Here is a 17,888-nt window from a genome sequence, read left to right on the forward strand (position 1 = left end):
CTACGGTCAACATCTGAGTACCACGGCAACCTTACGGCTCATCACTGAACTTTTGCAACATTTCTGTTTGGAAACCGATAAGCACAACACTATTTAACGCACATGGTAAAAACGAGCCGGAATCGAAGTGCACAAAGCGACGTTTGACTAAAACGAACAAAAACACTGGCCGGCCCGGTCGATCTCATGTCGTCGAGCGGGACACGTAGTTTTCACTGTGTTTGTGATGCACGAAATATTTAAATACACCCACAGTCGATCGACACAAGACACATTTCGATAAGATTACGCGGAATTACGCGCGTAGTTTGCGCGGCGACGTCAACGGTCGCCACAACTTGTATGAATAAAAATTCGTTCGGTTGACGGTTGTGGCGGGGACCGGGGCGCGCCGCGGGGAGGTGCGGGGGGCTCGACCGGTTCCCGCAGCCAATGGGCGGCCGCGTCACCGCAGGCAGCTGTGGCCTGCAGTGGCGGCGCGGTGGCCGGTGGCCCGCGCTTGATAACGCGCGCCGCATACCTGCGGAGTGCCGGGTTCGAATCCTCGAAATCTTGATGTCAGTTACAAAACACAAATTGATGACACAATGGCATTATAAGACTTGTGCGCAACTAAAACCAGCATGTTATTACGCAACAAACTTTTTAACTTACTACTTAACTATAATAGTCCGAGAGACTACTGATTTTCATATTAATATAATATAATATACTAGCTGTCCCGGTGAACTTCGTGTCACTTAACAACCTTCCCTGGACTTCTACGAATATTTTAAGACTAAAATTAGCCCAATCCGTTCAGCCGTTCTCGAGTTTTGCGCTTAGCAACACATTCAGCGACTCATTTTTATATTATAGATTATCAAAATAATAGGTACCTACTTACCGCCGTACTTAGAGACATTTAAATTCGATTAACCTTCAATTGGAGAGTTTGACAGATAATGTATGGGGCTTATGTCAAAATTTTGAATTAATTACATTTACTTAACTAATTAATGTTCCACTCTGAGTGCGGCAGTAAGTCATTAGTCATTGCCAATAGAAAATAACAAAGAAAATATTACCACACTTTCCTTATTATAGGACTAGTCTTTGGATTATCATTCAAAATTCCGACACTGGCACTGGGGAGGCTAAGGTTTGAAATTCAATATTGTCATGCCAACCGACGCGATGCGACGCGACAACATAGTAGAGTGCAGTATGGATGTACTCTTTCGTTTTCTCTACATAGCGTTTTAAAATGATCATAGTTTAGAGGACCGGTTGGTCTCTCTAAGAGTTCACTAGAGGTCGGAGGAGTAAAGAGTAAAACTCGATTTACTGTGGTGAACTGAAGTGCTTTATTCAACAATCTGTGCGGTTTATATACAAAATTTTTACATTATTATTATTATTACGAAACTGTACAGAACTGAAAAGATTAATTTTGATTGGCTAACAACATTAGAAAAGGACATACAGAAAGGGATATGCTATTTACATTATTTACAGTTGACTGCTCGATGATCTTGTCGGCTAGCGCAGCTTGTTCGTCGAGTGTGGTCTTCGACTGGAAAGTTTCACTGACGGCCAGGACGGAGCGAATATTTGTCGGGAGGAGATTGGCCCACATCAGCTGTAGGGTGGAATCGGGGACCTTGTTGCGAGCCAGGTTTCGCATACGTCTGAGTAATTGTGATGGTTTCTGGTCTCCCAATTCCATGTTTGACAGCAGCGTTTGAAATTGCCGGCTGTCAGATTCTTCATATGCGGAGATGAGCCGGTCTTTGAGGGCTTGGTATTCGTTTGTCTCTGGCGGGTTGTACAGTAGGTCGGCGATTTGTTCGATATCTTCTTTCTCCAGACGAGCGATGACCATTTGGGAGAGCTGGCTTTGGTTTTTCTGTAGGCTGCTGGTGGCTGCCTCGAAGGTGACGAACCAGAGCCTGGGTTTGTCTCTCCAGAATGGCGGAATTCGCATCGAAAGTGCGATGCCGGCGATTTCCTGCGATGACGGTGACGTCGCCGGGTTGCTGGTGAGTGCCGAGGTTTCGGGCAGGGATTCGCCTCTGGGTTCCATTTTTCTTCAGTGGTATTTCGGGCAGCGATTTGTGGTGGTGCAGCGTTTCGTCGAGCAGCGTTTCGCCGGCAGAAGTTTGTTGTGCAGAGATTCTTCGGGCAGAGTAGCAGAGTTTCTTCCAGTAGAGTTTCTTCTAGCAGAGGTTGCTTGTTGTCCTTCGGGGTCACCAGTTTAGAGGACCGGTTGGTCTCTCTAAGAGTTCACTAGAGGTCGGAGGAGTAAAGAGTAAAACTCGATTTACTGTGGTGAACTGAAGTGCTTTATTCAACAATCTGTGCGGTTTATATACAAAATTTTTACATTATTATTATTATTACGAAACTGTACAGAACTGAAAAGATTAATTTTGATTGGCTAACAACATTAGAAAAGGACATACAGAAAGGGATACAAAATATTTACAGAAACAAGAAAGAGAAAAAAATTGAATAAGAACTATTTACAAGGTAATTATGATTGCCGCGCGAGAAACTGGACGCACCGCGGCTCGCGGCGCTGGCATCGCCCGAGTATAAATATGGGCTCTCGCGGGCCGCGAATTCAGTCCGCGCGCGCATTCCATACCGACGATGTCTCGCTGCCGGTTGCCGCCGTGCCGGTAATAATTATAGTAGTGCCGCCATTTTGTGAAGATGGAAGCTCTGCAAACGCCATGAAGACCGTAGCCACGCTGCGAAGATCCCTCGCTCGACGTAACCTCGATGTGAAGACGCGTAGTGTTGTTGCGAAGAATTCTTATTAGAAAAATGCCTTTTTCAAGGCCGGTTCATGTCCGGTATTATTACACGGACAGCTGTTTCTCTCGTCATTGCGAACGTACGTTCTTTGCAGAGCGATTTTCTTCTGTGTTTCAACTTCTATAACGAACGTATACAAAGACGGCGTGCGTTCTTTTCAGAGCGCGTTGTTTTCTTTGTTTCAATCGGCGAACGAACGTAGGTACTGCTACAATAGTTTAGATTTAGTTAAGAATTAAGATTAAGTATGTATTTTCAAAAGTATGATCATAGTTTAGATTTAGTTAAGAATTAAGATTATGTATAGTTTTCAAAAGTTCGGTAGCCTCGTACCATACCAATTACATACGTCATTCAGTATCCAGTGGTCTGCGATATTCATTACTTTTCTATGACTCGCCATAGTCAGTATGATCGTATATTTAATATAATTTTATTTTATTTTTAAATCAGTCACTGGGCAAAATAATGCAGAGAATTTAGAATGGCTAATTCAAGATTCTTAGAGCCCAAAGGAGCCCAATCCCCAGCTCCCTGCTTCATGTGCATTATGATAAAATTTGAAACCGAGTACCTATATAATAGGTACGACGCCCGACTATTATATTTGTATGCGAAAAACGATGTTGTAACCGACAACGCGTACCTGACTGGAAAACTGATGTCTTAGTCACTATTGATTATTAAGTCAAAAACTTAGTGAACTGTAACATAATTATTATTAGGTAACTAGCAAAGTCGACGTTAAAAATGTTATAGGTAGCATAAAATATAATATTCTGCGACAAATTTTAGGAATTAAAAAACAAAAATTGAATTTTCTGTAATTCGAGAAACCTCAATTATTTTATAAGAACGAGCGAAAAATATAATACCAAATAAAACCACTCAATGGGTCATATAAACCAGTTTAATTTCATGTCATTAATATTGCTTAATTCCATAAAGAAATAAATAGAAATTACAAATAACACTAATTCCATAAATGGTTATCTACAAAAATAATGATGCATAAGAATATACATATTTGGTTATTACAAAATTTTAAATGTTTATGCTATTAAGTATTAATGTTAAAGAAAAAAAAAATCATTAAATTCAGGAACTGGGCTTTTATCCTAGAGCATATTGGTATACATAAATGAAAATGCCAATAACATACCTACGTAGTCGTTTATTTTATAAGGGTAACCAAGTTTTTAAAAACTTCTATTAAATACCTTAAAAACTCGAAAAACTTTAAATCGATAATGGTGCCTATATTAATAACTTTCAGGATATTCAAGTATCTACAGTAACAGAAAAAACTGCTAATTTTTTTTAACCAGCCAGGAGCCATTTAAATAACTTCAAATAAACAGATTAACAGACACAAATCTATACAATAACAATACTAATAAAAAACGGGAAAAAAGTAACTAGGTATTTTCGAATTATTTTCTAATGGTATTCAGATCTTTAGTCGAAAACTCTAATTTAATTTATAAGTACATTTTATAAGCACGAGTTCTATAAAAGATAACTTGTTGTAAAAATTATAAATATGTTAAATAGGAAAAATATTAAAAAATTGTTATAAAAATAATAACGTAAATCATGATTGCAGTAAATAAATTTTGGCACGGTACATATCATATTAAAAACGTTACAGAAAAAAATTACTAAAATATAATTATAGTACATCTTCACAGCATGATACTACCTAAGAATATTATAGCAGTAAACGACCGATTAACAATATTTACAAAGATTAACAATTGCCTAAATATATCAGGGGAGAGGTATCACTATTTACAAGTTTAGCGTTCGCATGCTCTGTAATGTCAAATGAAAGTCACGAATGCTAAGAGCCCGCAAATCAAGTGCTTGATACAAGCAACACTTATGTCATGAACGGAATCGGCCGCAAACGAAGCAAACTTAGTACCCCCCTACCTCCCGTTTCACTTATCAATCACAGTAGTAATTTCATAAGCTGCTTTCAGTTTCGACTTACACTAAAATGACACGAATTGACATAAATTAAGTTATCATAGAAAACTCTAATGAGAATATTCTACAACAAATATTCGATACTGATTTGTGTGGGTTGTACTTTTGGTATCACTACTTTTAATGCAAGGCTACATAGGGACCGCGACTGCGTCTAAGCAGCGCTTCTAGATATGAACACTTTCTAATCGAGTTATAATCATTAAAATGGTGTTTCAGTATATATACCGATGTAGTTTAGGCACACGGATGATACGTTTAAACTTCAAAATGGCACTATTCTAAATTTAAACATTGACTAGAAATTACAGATTCGCAAAATCAGATGACCGAGTCCACGTGAACAATACGATCGAAACGACGAGAAAACAGTATCGAAAGTTGTAGCAATAATATCATAACCCCTAAATAAACATCGAAATGCAATTATAATACATTTTAATACGTCGAAAGTTAAGTGCTCGAATACAAAAGTTCGAGGTAAATAAGGCTCAGGGACCGGCCCCTACTAAACCACCGAAGGTTACACATATTGGTCGCTCGAAATCGAAATACCTAATCACAAGAAACACCGAATAACTTACCAGAGCACCTTATAATTGTTACAGAGATCATCGCGTATCCTAGACGATTGAGCCATCAGATGGCAATGTACATACTACATATACACAGCGTCTATAGGTACATATTGATACAAGTGCAGTCGACGTCCGAACACCTCTTAGACTATATTTGCAGCATTTCGGCGTATTATTATTATTATCGTCATCTCGTACGCAAGATGATACAGATTGATTGTGTATCTAATCGCAGTGTGATTGTGTATCTAAAGGTCAATTCAGACCGCAAAGCGCCGCGTAGATGCATTTCTTAATTTGTAATGAATTGACAGACTTCAATTGCGTGAGACGTCATGCAAATCTGTCAAATCCATACAAATTTCGAAATGCATATCTAAGCGTCGGGTTGCGGTCTGAATTGACCCTAATGCCACAATAAAATAGGCGAACATTTAGTAATATGTATCTGCTGTTCTATTTGACAGCAGATATTGTTCAATATTCGCTGTCAAATTGCCGTCGCAAAATACATATAACATAACCTGCCGTTAACCAACAGCGATCCGCGCCGAAATGTTACTAACCAATACATCATCAGGGTTACAAGCGTCGACTGCACCCGACCGATTACATAGCAGCACCACAAATGAATGTACAGGGTTTGGAGTATTAGAGAGTCTAGACGTCGCTCTCGGCGTCGGTGACGTGCGCCGGCTGGCCGAAGTTGCGGGTGATGGACTCGCTCACGGTACGGATATTCGCCAGGTACCTACACAATTACGGTTTATTATTAATGACATACATTATAATGGTGTTTAAATATAGGCATTGGTAAATCTTTTCCAGCATCAGTGAAATTTTGCAGTTTATTTTTATCCAGGCCTCTTTAATCTTCTGAAGATAATGAATCCCACCGAAAACATTTCATGTAAAATGTTGCCAAGACGGTTGTCTTGGCAACATTTTACATGAAATGTTTTCGGTGGGATTCAGAAGGTTTGCCTTGTGAAAAAGATATAAAATATCATTTAGAGCCAAGCCTCTGAATCTACACGGCCTAACTATACCGACCCTAACTATTCAGCAAGTTCTACATATCAGTAAATATGTATGGTTTCACCGTCTCGCTACCGTCGTGGAGGTGATGCGAAGGTTTCGGATCTGAAGTATTAGAGCTATTCAATTTATTGACACAAATTATTGACATCATATCCTGGGAATATGAACTATCTGGTACATTGGAAACCAACTCTATGAGGGTACAAAAAAAACGACGAAACACTTCAAGAAAAGGTAGATAGTGCCCTTGCGCTTCGCTTGGCTCGTCTTAGCGGGTCCACTACCGTGCCCCCAGATAATGGACAGTGGCGGGTTCTCCTCAAGGCATTCCCTGGCACCTTAAGAACTATGCTACAGGTTTAATTTTCTTTTTTAGCTATTTACCTATGCGCAGGCTCGTCCGAGTCGTATATCGCGCTAAGCGACTCCAGCGACACCAATGCTTCGGAGTCCAAAAGTCGCGACGACGCGCGCGACGACAAATCGTCCCGATCGAAGTAGCACGAGTTGACGTCGCTCAGGGCTGCCTCCGCGTCCGTTAGCCCCGCCTCGTTCAACATAGACACGTTCTCTAAAGCCGGGTCGTCCGTTGTGTACCCTGTGCTCTCCGGTTGGCAGCCCTCGCCTTCGCCCTCCGAGCAGGACGAACTCCACTCCGATTGGCTCTCCCCGTAAGCCTCCCGGTGGTTTGTCACCTGGGAAAATAGATAAGTAAGACAGTTTAAAAATACGTTTAACTGATTTGCCACTTCATTTTGATAATTTTATTGTCTCCTATTAAAAAATATATCTTATAATGTCAAATGTAATTTTTATTTAATTCTTTACGTACCCGGTTTTGAAGCCTCTCGTGGATATCCTTTTCGATCTTCTCTTTGGTAAGTGATGCCTCCGTTTTCCTCTGATTCTGTCTACTGTAAATCATATAAATATTCAAAATTAATAAGACATTTATAAAAAAGAAAATTTCAAATGTAAGTACTTAATAATTTTATTGCACAACGATAAATGTGTATTATAAGAGTGCTTTATATAAGTTACTTAAGTTTCTATCATTTTATTATTTCGTTCAAGACGTGTAACAAGATTTTAGTTATTAGTTTTTGTCCTTACCTCGAATCCTTTTCGGAGGTGTGCGTCGGCGACGGCAGCTCCACTACGACATCCGTCGGCAGCACGCCGGGGAAGTCCGCGGGCGGGTCACGTGGGTCTCGAGTGTCACGCGGGTCACGTGGGTCGCGGGTGTCACGTGGGTCGGCGGGTCGCGCGGGACTGATCTCCTGGCGGGCGAGCTGCGCGATGGCGGCCAGCCCCACCGCGTGCAGCGGGCTGGAGTTGTTGTTGCTGTTGCGGCTCGCCTCCAGCAGCGAGTTTTGAGCTCTGTCGACGTAGTTAGTTGATATGATCATTCGGACCTCAAAACTTATAATTGAACTTTATAATGAAACGTATTATAAAACAATATAATATATTATTTTACACACCTGAGTTCCAATTTTAAGTCCTTTCTCTCAGTTTTGGGTGAATTCATCACGATGAGGTTCTGGTCGTCGAGCAGCCGCTGGATCTCCCTCTCGAAGGGCGGCACGCAGGCGACGTCGGCGGGGCTGCGGCGGGAGAACGCCTCGCGCCCGTCGCGGCCCAGCAGCTTGAGGTCGGCCGGCCGCCCACCCGAGCTGGAGAACGAGCCCGCCCGCCGCCCGCCGCGCCGGTCCGTCTGGCTGCACCCGTCCCGCTTCACGGCCGCCTGCAGCACGCCGATGATGCTCCGCTGCAGCTTCTCGTCCTCCTTCGGGAAGTCGCCGTCGAGCAGCTCGTCCTCGAGCGCCGCCTTCCTCGCCTCGCGCTTCGCGTACAGTTCGTCGATCATGTCCGGGGTGGGCTTCGCCCCTCGGATGGGCGGGTAGTCGTACGAGTTCCCCCGGCGGGCGGGCGGCGGGCGGGGCGCGGGGCGCGGCGGCGACGGGGAGGCGTCGGTCGTGCGCGAGTAGCTCTCGTCCGACGAGCTGAGTGACGGCGACCGCGTGAGAGAGCTGAGCTCGTCGGCGGACGAGTGCACGCGCGGGCTGCGCGCTAGCGGCAGGCTCTCGCTGGAGCGCGGACGTGGCAGGCGCGCGGGGGGGCGGCGCTTCTGCGCGACCGGCGGGCGGGGCTCCTGCGGGCGAGGCCAGGGCGGCACGAGCGCGCGCGGCGGCGGCCAGCGCGGGCTCGGCCCGATGCCGTGCGGCGGGGGCGGCGGGGGGGTGTCGTCGTCCACCCCCCGTCGGCCCCGGCCGCCCCTGTGGTTGCCGTTCTGGTGGCCGTTGGGGAGGAGGGGCTCGTTCTCGCCAGCGACGGACGCCTCCCGCAGAGGGGGCAGGCGGGAGGTCTGCGCCGCCCGTCGCGCCGAGTTCTGCAGCATGGCGAGCGGCGTGGCGACCCCGCCGTACGCGGAGGGCGGGTTGGACGGGCCGTCGAGGCCACCCGGCGGGTCGCCGGCGGAGGGCGCGCGGTCGGTGAGGAAGTACGTCGTCATCTCACCCTTCCCCTTGACCTTGACCTTGCCGCGGCAAACGAAGGTGTAGGACATGTCCTTGAGCACCTGGTAGACCTCCTCGGTGACCTGGGTGTGGTTGGGCAGGCCGGTGGAGTCCATGCGCGAGGCGACGTTGACGGTGTTGCCCCAGATGTCGTACTGCGGCTTGCGCGCGCCGATCACGCCCGCCACCACGGGACCCACGTTTATACCTAAAAGAAAACAGAAAAATTTTAGGATGTATGTACCTACATAATTTTAACAAAAAAAATCACCTTCATACAGTATCACCTTCCAGATCATAATTAATAAGCCCGTTTAAAATGTCCTCTTTCCAACAAAAAAAGAATCATCAAAATCGGTTCACAAACATCGACGTTATCTGCGAACGAACATAAAAAAGCGATATACGAACGAATTGAGAAACCTCCTTTTTGAAGTCGGTTTAAAATACATATAAATCACATTTTGTACTTACACGGTCTGCATTCAACAAATAAATTATATTCCATTCTATTCTAAATGTATCTTACCAACTCTGAGCATGAAGTTGTTGTATGAGTTGTCGTTGATGTCCTTGAGTTTGTCCCGCATGGCGAAAACGAACTCGACGAGCGTGGCCATGTGACGCCGCGTGCTGGCGTCGTCGGACATCTTTTTGTCGGGTATGAGCCCGACGGCCGCCATGTACGTCGATCCGACGGTCTTGATCTTGTCGATCGCGCTGAAACGCTCCTCGCCGAGTAGCTGAAAAATGAAAGGTTAACGTTGAGTATAACAGAGTAATCACCGTGTTGCGAAAAATGTAAAAGTATTTTTGAATGTTCCTGTGCCAAGAGCCTGCCTTTTAAGAAATTAAGGTGACCGCACATTTATAAGCACGCACGCACTCGTCCGCACCGTACGCACCGCATTTCGTGTACTATGCATGCAATGCGTTTGACGCGTACGGTGTTGACAAATGTGCGATCAGATGTAGCCTGTAATGTGATAAAGTGTAAAACGCCCTTGGAGTGTGTTTCATTTAACAGTGTTTCATAATTTTGACGTGGGAGAGCCATGCTTCAGCTCGAATGGGCCGGAGTCGACCGGAGAAATACCACAGAAAACAGAAAACCGGCGTGAAACAGCGCTTGCGCTGTGTTTCACCGAGTGAGTTTACCGGTGGCCCAATCCCCTACCCTTTTCCCTTCCCTACCCTCTCCTATTTCCTTCCTTACCCTCCCCTATTCCCTTCCCTACCCTCCCCTATTACCCTATTCCCTCTTATAAGGCCGACAACGCACCTGCAGCTTCTGATGCTGCGAGTGTCCATGGGCGACGGAAGTTGCTTTCCATCAGGTGACCCGTTTGCTCGTTTGCCCCCTTATTTCATTCAAAAGACACAGGTCTCCAAACACTCTTTTGTTACATAGAAACTGAGACTCACCTCATCAAAGTCAGCTATGATCTCGTTGAGCAGCCGCAGACACTCCATGCCCTGGTTGTTGCCGTCCAGCTCCATGTAGAACTCGTGGTAGTTGGTGATGGACGCGAACACCACGCCCGCGCGCCCGTACGACTGGTGGTACAGCTCCTGCCAACCGCGCCGCTGTAGTGGCCGTGCCAGACCGTGCCAGATATGCCAGGTACGCCGGACCGTGCCAGACACGCCAAACGCACGCCAGACGCAAGCGAAAGCCATGCAAATGAGGATCGATGACAGACTTTTATTGGTTGAATATGGACACAATGTTTTTGTTCTAAGAGTTTATTCCTTGTTTAACCCCTTAATTTTTTATTTTCAACCCTCATCAATATTGAGCACGGGGGTTGAAAATTCAGGGGTTGAATACGGAATGAACGGTGCTTCGTATGTTGATAGTATAATGAATGTATAAGTCTGTCACGAAATCCTGTACCATGTGCCGTGCAACACACAAGCCGCTGTGATGTTGGTGAAATGGACAAGTGAATGATGAATTTATGAGAAAATGGCAGTGATGGTTAGTGAGTTTGAGAATGAGTTATTTATGTGAAAATGGCAGATTAACACCAGACTTTTTGTACAGCACCTTACATTAAATCTACACAGGTGCATATTTATTTAATAAATAAGTTAAGTTTAAATTATTTAGATTTTTTAAGATTTAAACTATCGACATTAATCTGCTATATAAGGCTTCTTAGACGAACGGCACTTGTCGACGGCACGCGTCGACGGCAGTCGCTGGATTTTTTTTAATGTTTTTTTTTTACGATACATGCCGCCGAATGCCGTCGACGCGTGCCGTCAACTAGTGCCGTTTGTCTGTAAGCGCTTTAACGTTCCCCTATAATTTGTCTGCATTTTGCACGAAGCTTGAAAGCGATATAATATCTATTATTTTCTCTTGCTAATAAGTCAAAGCGGACCTGCGAGGTATTTAAACGTCGCTTCATTGATTTCTTATATCCTCAAAATGTACTAAATCTTCGCAAGCAGAGCATTTGTCTTTATTATCTGTTAGCTTAAAGCAGTGTAATGTTTGAAATGGCAATGCGAGTTAATGCAATGAAAGCAGTATTGAGCGGAGACACCAAATTGAAAAGAAATTTATACATTGATATTAAAAACTAGTTGTTACTAAGGCTGGTATAAATAGTCAGTACTCAAGATACTACCCGGTCTCAAGACGCGGTTCGGCTCTGTGATTGGTCCAAATTTTGACAGCCAATCAATCACAGAGCCTGAACCGTGTCTTGAAACCGAGATGAATCTTGAGTACTTACTATTTATACCGGCCTAGGTGTGCATCCATTTACAACTCTTATAATAATCGTTTCTTTATTTATTAGAGCAACAAACTTTTTGATGTAACAATGTGCCTGAGGCAAATAACGCAGCGCGTTACAATTTCCAAAAATGTTATTAACTTTTCGTGATTGTCTGCTTTATGTACTATCAGAGAATTTAATTCATAGACAGATTGTGGACCTACATAATTTTGTACCGTTATGACAGTTCATTCATGAGTAATATTGAATTGACATAACTCGACCAAATTATGCATGCAAATCGCCATCTGCATATTATGAATCAATTTCTTTGATTGTACATTGTACAGAGCATAATATACTGAACTCTGCACGTTACATAGGTGAAAGTCCAATATGTCTATATTATAAAACTTATTTCGATAGAGATAGAGCTAGCATCTTGGTCTGTCAATGTATAAATCTCCTTTAGCTGGATGCCGAGTATTACCATGTTGGTCCGGAACTGATTGTCGAGGAAGTGCGTCGCCACGTGCGCCGGCAGTAGGTTGAATAGGATACGACGGTTGGACGCCTGGAATTGACAAGTTTTACGTTGTGTAATGTAATTGGCGACGTTATAAAATGGAATTGGGTAGGTAAGTCATAAAATACAATTGGCACATATTTTAAAATGGAATCGGCGACGATATAACATGGAATTGGCTGAGTTATTACACGGAATTGACTACGTTACAGAATGGAATCGGCAACTTCAAAAAAAAGTCATAACGCTGGAAAATATTCTCCGTCGTAAACCAAGAGTGGACGATTCCTACCAAAGGACGTATAAGCGAGTCACTTACACTTAGCGGGCTCCTAGACGAGCAATTTTATCGCGCAATATCATGTATTGCGTAATATTATTGACCGTCTAGGGTTGATATTCAACATCGCGCGTCTTCAATCTAATTGTTAAATAAACTGTTCAATAAATATGAAGCGTGATATTGCACAAAACAATTGATCGTCTAAAGGGCGGGCTTAAGCACTTATTCATCAATATCTCTCGGAGGCCCAATCCCCTACCCTATTCCCTTCCCTACCCTCCCCTATTACCCTATTCCCTCGTAAAAGGCCGGCAACACACCTGCAGCTCTTCTGATGCTGCGAGTGTCCATGGGCGACGGAAGTTGCTTTCCATCAGGTGACCCGTTTGCTCGTTTGCCCCCCTTATTTCATAAAAAAAAATATATAGACGGAAAAAAGCCCGAACGTTTTGCTAATTCATAGACATTTTATCTCTACCTGCAGCGCGTCCATGTCCCTCTTCTCCTCTCCGGCCTGCAGCTGCCAGAGGAAGTCGAGTCTGGCGGTCCACTCCGTCTGGCGCGCGTGCAGCAGCACCGCCAGCCCCAAAGCCGCCGTCCACGCGCACGCCACGTACGCTGACCCTATCGCACCCGGCCTGGGAGAAAGAGAGAAAATATTCTTTTTTCAAACAAGTAAAATACTCGTAACCAAAACTGTTTTGGATAAGTTCATAACCGTCTGTTTTCCAAATAAAAAAAAAATTGAATGAAATTAAATAATATCGAAAGATACACTTTCTAAGATGGCGACGTTACCTCTGAACTTTGGCTTTTTGTAAGACTGGTGCCAAAAAAAACTTATGCTCAAAAACTCATACTGTCTACTACGTACGACAAGGTTATAAGCTCGTTTGCCTGATACTTAAATCGTTAGTATCTCATCACTCTGTTTTTAATTTCAAGATACCTAAGTAATACCTCGATCGTGGGAATCGCAGACACATTAATAGATTTTCAATTGTTATGCGACAGCCGGCTGCCTTTGGGGATTGATGGGTTAATTAACTAAACTCAAGCTATATTATAAACAACTTACTCAGACATTAAATCGTAGCAGTCAAACAGCTCCTTGTGGTAAGCGAGGATGACGGCTACGTAGCCCGCTGTCATCGCAGCTAGCAGCACTCCCTTCACTAGTATCGGCAGTCGCAGGAACACTGCCACTGCCAGCATCGCCAGGCAGCAGCCGAGAGGTATGTAGAGGGGGACAGGACAGGCCCTATGGTCTGCAGCCCCCCATAAGGCTGACAGTTCAGTTCGAGACCGTATAGCGGCTAGCGTTGTTACATTCTCTGTTAAATTCCGACACACGTCGATCTCTCGACATGTTATCTGGAAATGGACAATTGATGGGATTGGAAAAAAACATTTATTATAGTTCTCGATTATGATTCAGGTTTTATAATATGGAATAGATTTAAATCGTGAATATTTCTGCATCTAAAATACTGTTTCTTTTTCAATGTTTTATGAACGACTATAGTACGGTTTTCGAAAGAGGGTTTAACGCTGACAGATAGAAAATGTACTTCCACCCGGCCCCCATTGCCACAGCTTAATGACGACACACGCCACAAGGCTATCTGCATAGCCCAACTCCACTAACCCTGCTTATAGTTTAAAATTAAATCGTTAATTAAGTATCATTTACTCACCACATTAACTTGTCCAACGGCGTAACCGAGTACGATAGTGAAAGTTGTAATGGCGTTCCTCAGCGCGAACGGGCGGGACACGTCGCACGGTATCAGCCGCAGTCTAGCTGCTAAAGTCAGCGCTAACACCGCTGCAGACCACGCGAAGGCCGTCACGAAGAGAAGTAAGAGAATAGTGGTTCTCGGCAATATAGCCGCTTGCAGCGCCCCCGACGCTGTTAGCGCGCAGAGGGCAGCGCTCAGCGAGCCAGCCCATCCACCGTCAGTTGATGCTCGGTACTGTAAGCGACATTTACAGAAAAGTTACTGTACTGTGTCTGATTTAGGTGCATTTAAATCTGACCTAAGAGATGCTGAAGCATTGGTCAGTTTCTAGCTGTACTTTGTCAATAAACATTTCATTTTATGTCAATGAATCATTGGCGTACAGAGTTGATTTTATGTACTTAATAGGAGACCCAATAACCAAATTTTGATGTTAGTTACCAGGGTCAGTGTTGGTATTCATACATTCATTCCGAAAATCAGATACTTCTAGTTTTCACACTTTTATATTCACTATTCTAGATTTTTCATACCTGTGCCTCCTTCTCAGCATCTTTGAAGCATAGCGTCAGGAGATGGACATGCGTGGCCTTCTCCCGGTGCACGGAGCGGGCGTCAATGGCCTGCGCCAGGTACTTGTTCACGCGGTTAGTCGGCTGGTGGTAAACAGAAGAGTGACGCTTTTTCAACGGCCGCTTGCTCTTTTCCGTCACCTTATTCTGTAGAAACGACACCAAGTTAGAGAAGGAATTGGAAAGATCTAGCAGGACGAGGGTCGTGAAGGACCGGGTACACAGAAGGTCCATGCTGCGTGCTCCAATGTAACCTCAGACTGACCTTTGGAAAAAATATTCCGGAATCCGAAGCAGCATCACAGTATTAGAACAGCAGTAAAAGTAGATTATGGACTTCCTTGATCTTATGTACACATTTCAAAAGATTTTTAAATCAACTTGTAAAATATTAAAGAAAATTTTATCTAATTTACATACAACATCGTAACTTATATTAGTAGATGCACATAAAGTTATCTTAGTAAAGGAGAAAAGGAACGCATGCACACATCCAACATGCCATGCCGAGGGCGCTATGAGGAAGACAGTAAAACACAATTCGGTGCGGTCGCTTTATTCTCAAACAGAATCTCATAAACAGTACAACTAAGGTTACATCTCGAAGGGGAATAGACCGTCAGTGTGTAGGTTCACTCGATGTTTACTCGACGCTAGGATCGTGCGTACCGCGGGTGCGTCGCGAGCCTACACTGGGGTAGTGTCACCCGGTGTGAAAATGGAATAAAACACATTAACAACATTTCTGTCAGCGCTTACTGTTTCGGTTTCGAGTATTTGTTGTGGAACTAATGTCCAAGAGCAGAACATCTGAAAACAACGAGCACGACCCATTAATTGCCATACCAATAGGGACGAGACTTCCCGTACGGGACCCAATTTTGAACACCAAAGGAAACATCTAGTCGGAAGTAACCTAAACACCGACATTCAAGTGCGGCTAATCGTGAGGGTGCTCCTAGTGCGCCGTGAGCTGTGAGCCGTGAGCCGTGAGCCGTGAAAGCCGGTCTGTGCTGGAAGGAAGCTGAGCGAATTCAAAAATCAGAAAAGCAGCGTATTAGATCGAATTCCGAGCTACTCTAAAGCGTTTAGTGACGTGTTCGAAACGTTTTGCGTTTTCGACGATTCAGAAGCGAAAAGATATTAATCGCGAAAAAACTTGAAAATAAAAACTATTACTTCACGCCACGCGATAAAGTGGGTAAAGGATGATTTATCTGTTATTCTAAAAACATTTAAATGCAAATAATTTTAAGACAAAAAAGGCCAACAAAAGAAGCAATTTTCGGTGTATTTATGGTCTCTAAACGTACTTTTTGTACTGTATTGTTTTTGTAACAAAAATTCATAAGACCTTAATTTAAATATACATTACAGTGATCGTTATCTTTAGACATATCTAAATTGCATACCTACTACCACCAAAAGTAGTATTCTTAAACATTTAAAACTTATTTATTTATTTAGAGAGATTACTTGTTTGTTGAGAGATTGGAAACGGAATTTTCCTCTCTATGAGAACAACAATTTGGTATGATAATAATCATCCTTTACATCCACTATCTAAGTCATTATGCACCCCAAACGTAACTCACAGCTGCTGTTTCTCATTATCAAACTGTGTGGATAAAACAAGGCACAAACTGATGTGTACTTTCACGAACAATCTACAATGTTTATTGTAAGCATATTGTTTTCGGAGTTGTGCCTTGAATTTATCTATGGACTATTCATTACCACTTGCGAGTTCCAGCAAGTCATAATCAATAACCATATTGGGACGACATTTCTACCACTTTACCAATATAATCTGCCAAGTCGCTTTGACACGAGGAATTCATCATTTACCACAATTTAGCCGATGTGACTCGGCAAAATAGAATTACTATTAAGAGCCACAAAAATTTGGTAGCAAGGTACAAATATCGTCGGATGTGTCGTGTGTTGTAATGATCGTGCGTTGCTGGACCGTGTGGGTGCGCAGCGCGTGGTGTTGCATGACGGCGTCGAAGGTGTGGTGGTGCGGGGCGGAGGCGGGGTGTGCGGGGTGCGCGGGGTCGCGCAGCGCAGCGCTCACGTCCTCGCCGCGCAGCGCAGCGAGCCGCAGCGCCTCGGCCGAGCCCGGCTCCGCGTGCAGCGCGCGCCGCAGGTCCAGCACCTGCACACACCGCGCGTGGCCGAAACTCATCCGGGGACTCGGTATTTGGGTCGAAACTCATGGACTCGGTACCGCGAGTGGATAAACTCATTCAGAAATGTGTTACCGCTAGTGGCCGAAACCCATCCGCAACTTGATACCGCGAATCCGGGGAATACATACCGCGTGATTACCCAAAACTTATCGTTTGCGTTAATGATAGCCGATAGAGACTTTCACACAATTTGTACTATGTAACCGATTCACCATTTTCAAATCCTGCCGCAGTGTTTCACCGATTGCCCTCTTCAGGGGTGAGTAATTGCCTAACTCTCATCGCAATTTGCCAATTTCATCCGGGGTTAAATTTGAAACGGACGGCATACCTTTAGTCAAAATCCTAAATGTGACTCTCGAATGACTCTACATCTAAAGTAACTACAGCTATGTTTATTATAAATTGCTCCTACCTACATCATTCATAATAAAATATGTTATCAAATAATAATATAAAATATTAATTTAGATTAAACTACTTTGCCAAAGAATTATTACGCTTAAAAGTAGGAAAATTATATTTCACCATCACATTTTCTATTTAGAATTTTGTTTACTCAAAGAGTTTTCCGTTTAAATCGTTGACAAATCCCTCTAGGCGTAATAATTCAACGTAGATAGATACTTGGAGCTAAAATAAGTTATTTCTAAATGTCATGGGCAAATCTACGGGACTTCAAAAATTGTTGCCTGTGGCAAATGCTGCGTTTAGTACCACTTCGTCGGGGCAGTTATTACATTAAATACTATGTGTATTTACATAAACAATGGGCACTTATTACAAATATTATTACGTTAAACGGAATGTATTTACAAAGTAACATTCATAATATAAAAGAAAATGGCTTACCTTGCTTTAACGACGTTTATATAGAAGATAGAGAGTAGAGACACAAGAAAATAATTC

General features: G+C 43.6%; 2 protein-coding genes across 3 annotated transcripts in view; both read right to left on the reverse strand.

The window, feature by feature from the left end:
* Positions 1-445: 445 nt before the first annotated feature.
* On the reverse strand, positions 446-2,065 carry LOC121731867. Its single transcript, XM_042121540.1, has 2 exons — positions 1,496-2,065; positions 446-520 (listed from the first exon to the last, which is right to left on the reverse strand). The coding sequence occupies exons 1-2, from the start codon at positions 2,063-2,065 to the stop codon at positions 446-448; spliced, it is 645 nt and encodes a 214-aa protein (XP_041977474.1).
* A 3,675-nt stretch (positions 2,066-5,740) lies between these two features.
* The window catches only part of LOC121731794 (Ca(2+)/calmodulin-responsive adenylate cyclase-like), a 139,125-nt gene continuing 126,977 nt past the window's right edge, over positions 5,741-17,888 (reverse strand). Inside the window, exons 11-23 of one of the 2 annotated variants that reach the window (XM_042121420.1) lie at positions 16,757-16,945; positions 14,749-14,934; positions 14,171-14,449; positions 13,552-13,847; positions 12,952-13,111; positions 12,155-12,238; positions 10,358-10,504; positions 9,462-9,675; positions 7,898-9,140; positions 7,527-7,793; positions 7,246-7,327; positions 6,798-7,108; positions 5,741-6,123 (exon numbers count right to left, since the gene is read on the reverse strand). In XM_042121420.1, the coding sequence (XP_041977354.1) occupies positions 6,033-6,123; positions 6,798-7,108; positions 7,246-7,327; positions 7,527-7,793; positions 7,898-9,140; positions 9,462-9,675; positions 10,358-10,504; positions 12,155-12,238; positions 12,952-13,111; positions 13,552-13,847; positions 14,171-14,449; positions 14,749-14,934; positions 16,757-16,945 (3,549 nt within the window). In that variant the 3' untranslated portion in view covers positions 5,741-6,032. The remainder of the gene's footprint in view (positions 6,124-6,797; positions 7,109-7,245; positions 7,328-7,526; positions 7,794-7,897; positions 9,141-9,461; positions 9,676-10,357; positions 10,505-12,154; positions 12,239-12,951; positions 13,112-13,551; positions 13,848-14,170; positions 14,450-14,748; positions 14,935-16,756; positions 16,946-17,888) is intronic. The other variant, XM_042121421.1, reaches the window with a different exon arrangement.

Source organism: Aricia agestis, chromosome 11, assembly GCF_905147365.1.
Source record: "Aricia agestis chromosome 11, ilAriAges1.1, whole genome shotgun sequence".
Classification (NCBI taxonomy): Eukaryota; Metazoa; Arthropoda; class Insecta; order Lepidoptera; family Lycaenidae; genus Aricia; species Aricia agestis.

Coding starts and splice junctions, on each gene's coding strand:
- LOC121731867 (XM_042121540.1), bottom strand. CDS start 2,065: ATGGAACCCAGAGGCGAATCCCTGCCCGAAACCTCGGCACTCACCAGC. Junction 521..1,495: donor AGATCATCGAGCAGTCAACT/GTAAATAATGTA, acceptor GGCACTCCGCAG/GTATGCGGCGCGCGTTATCA.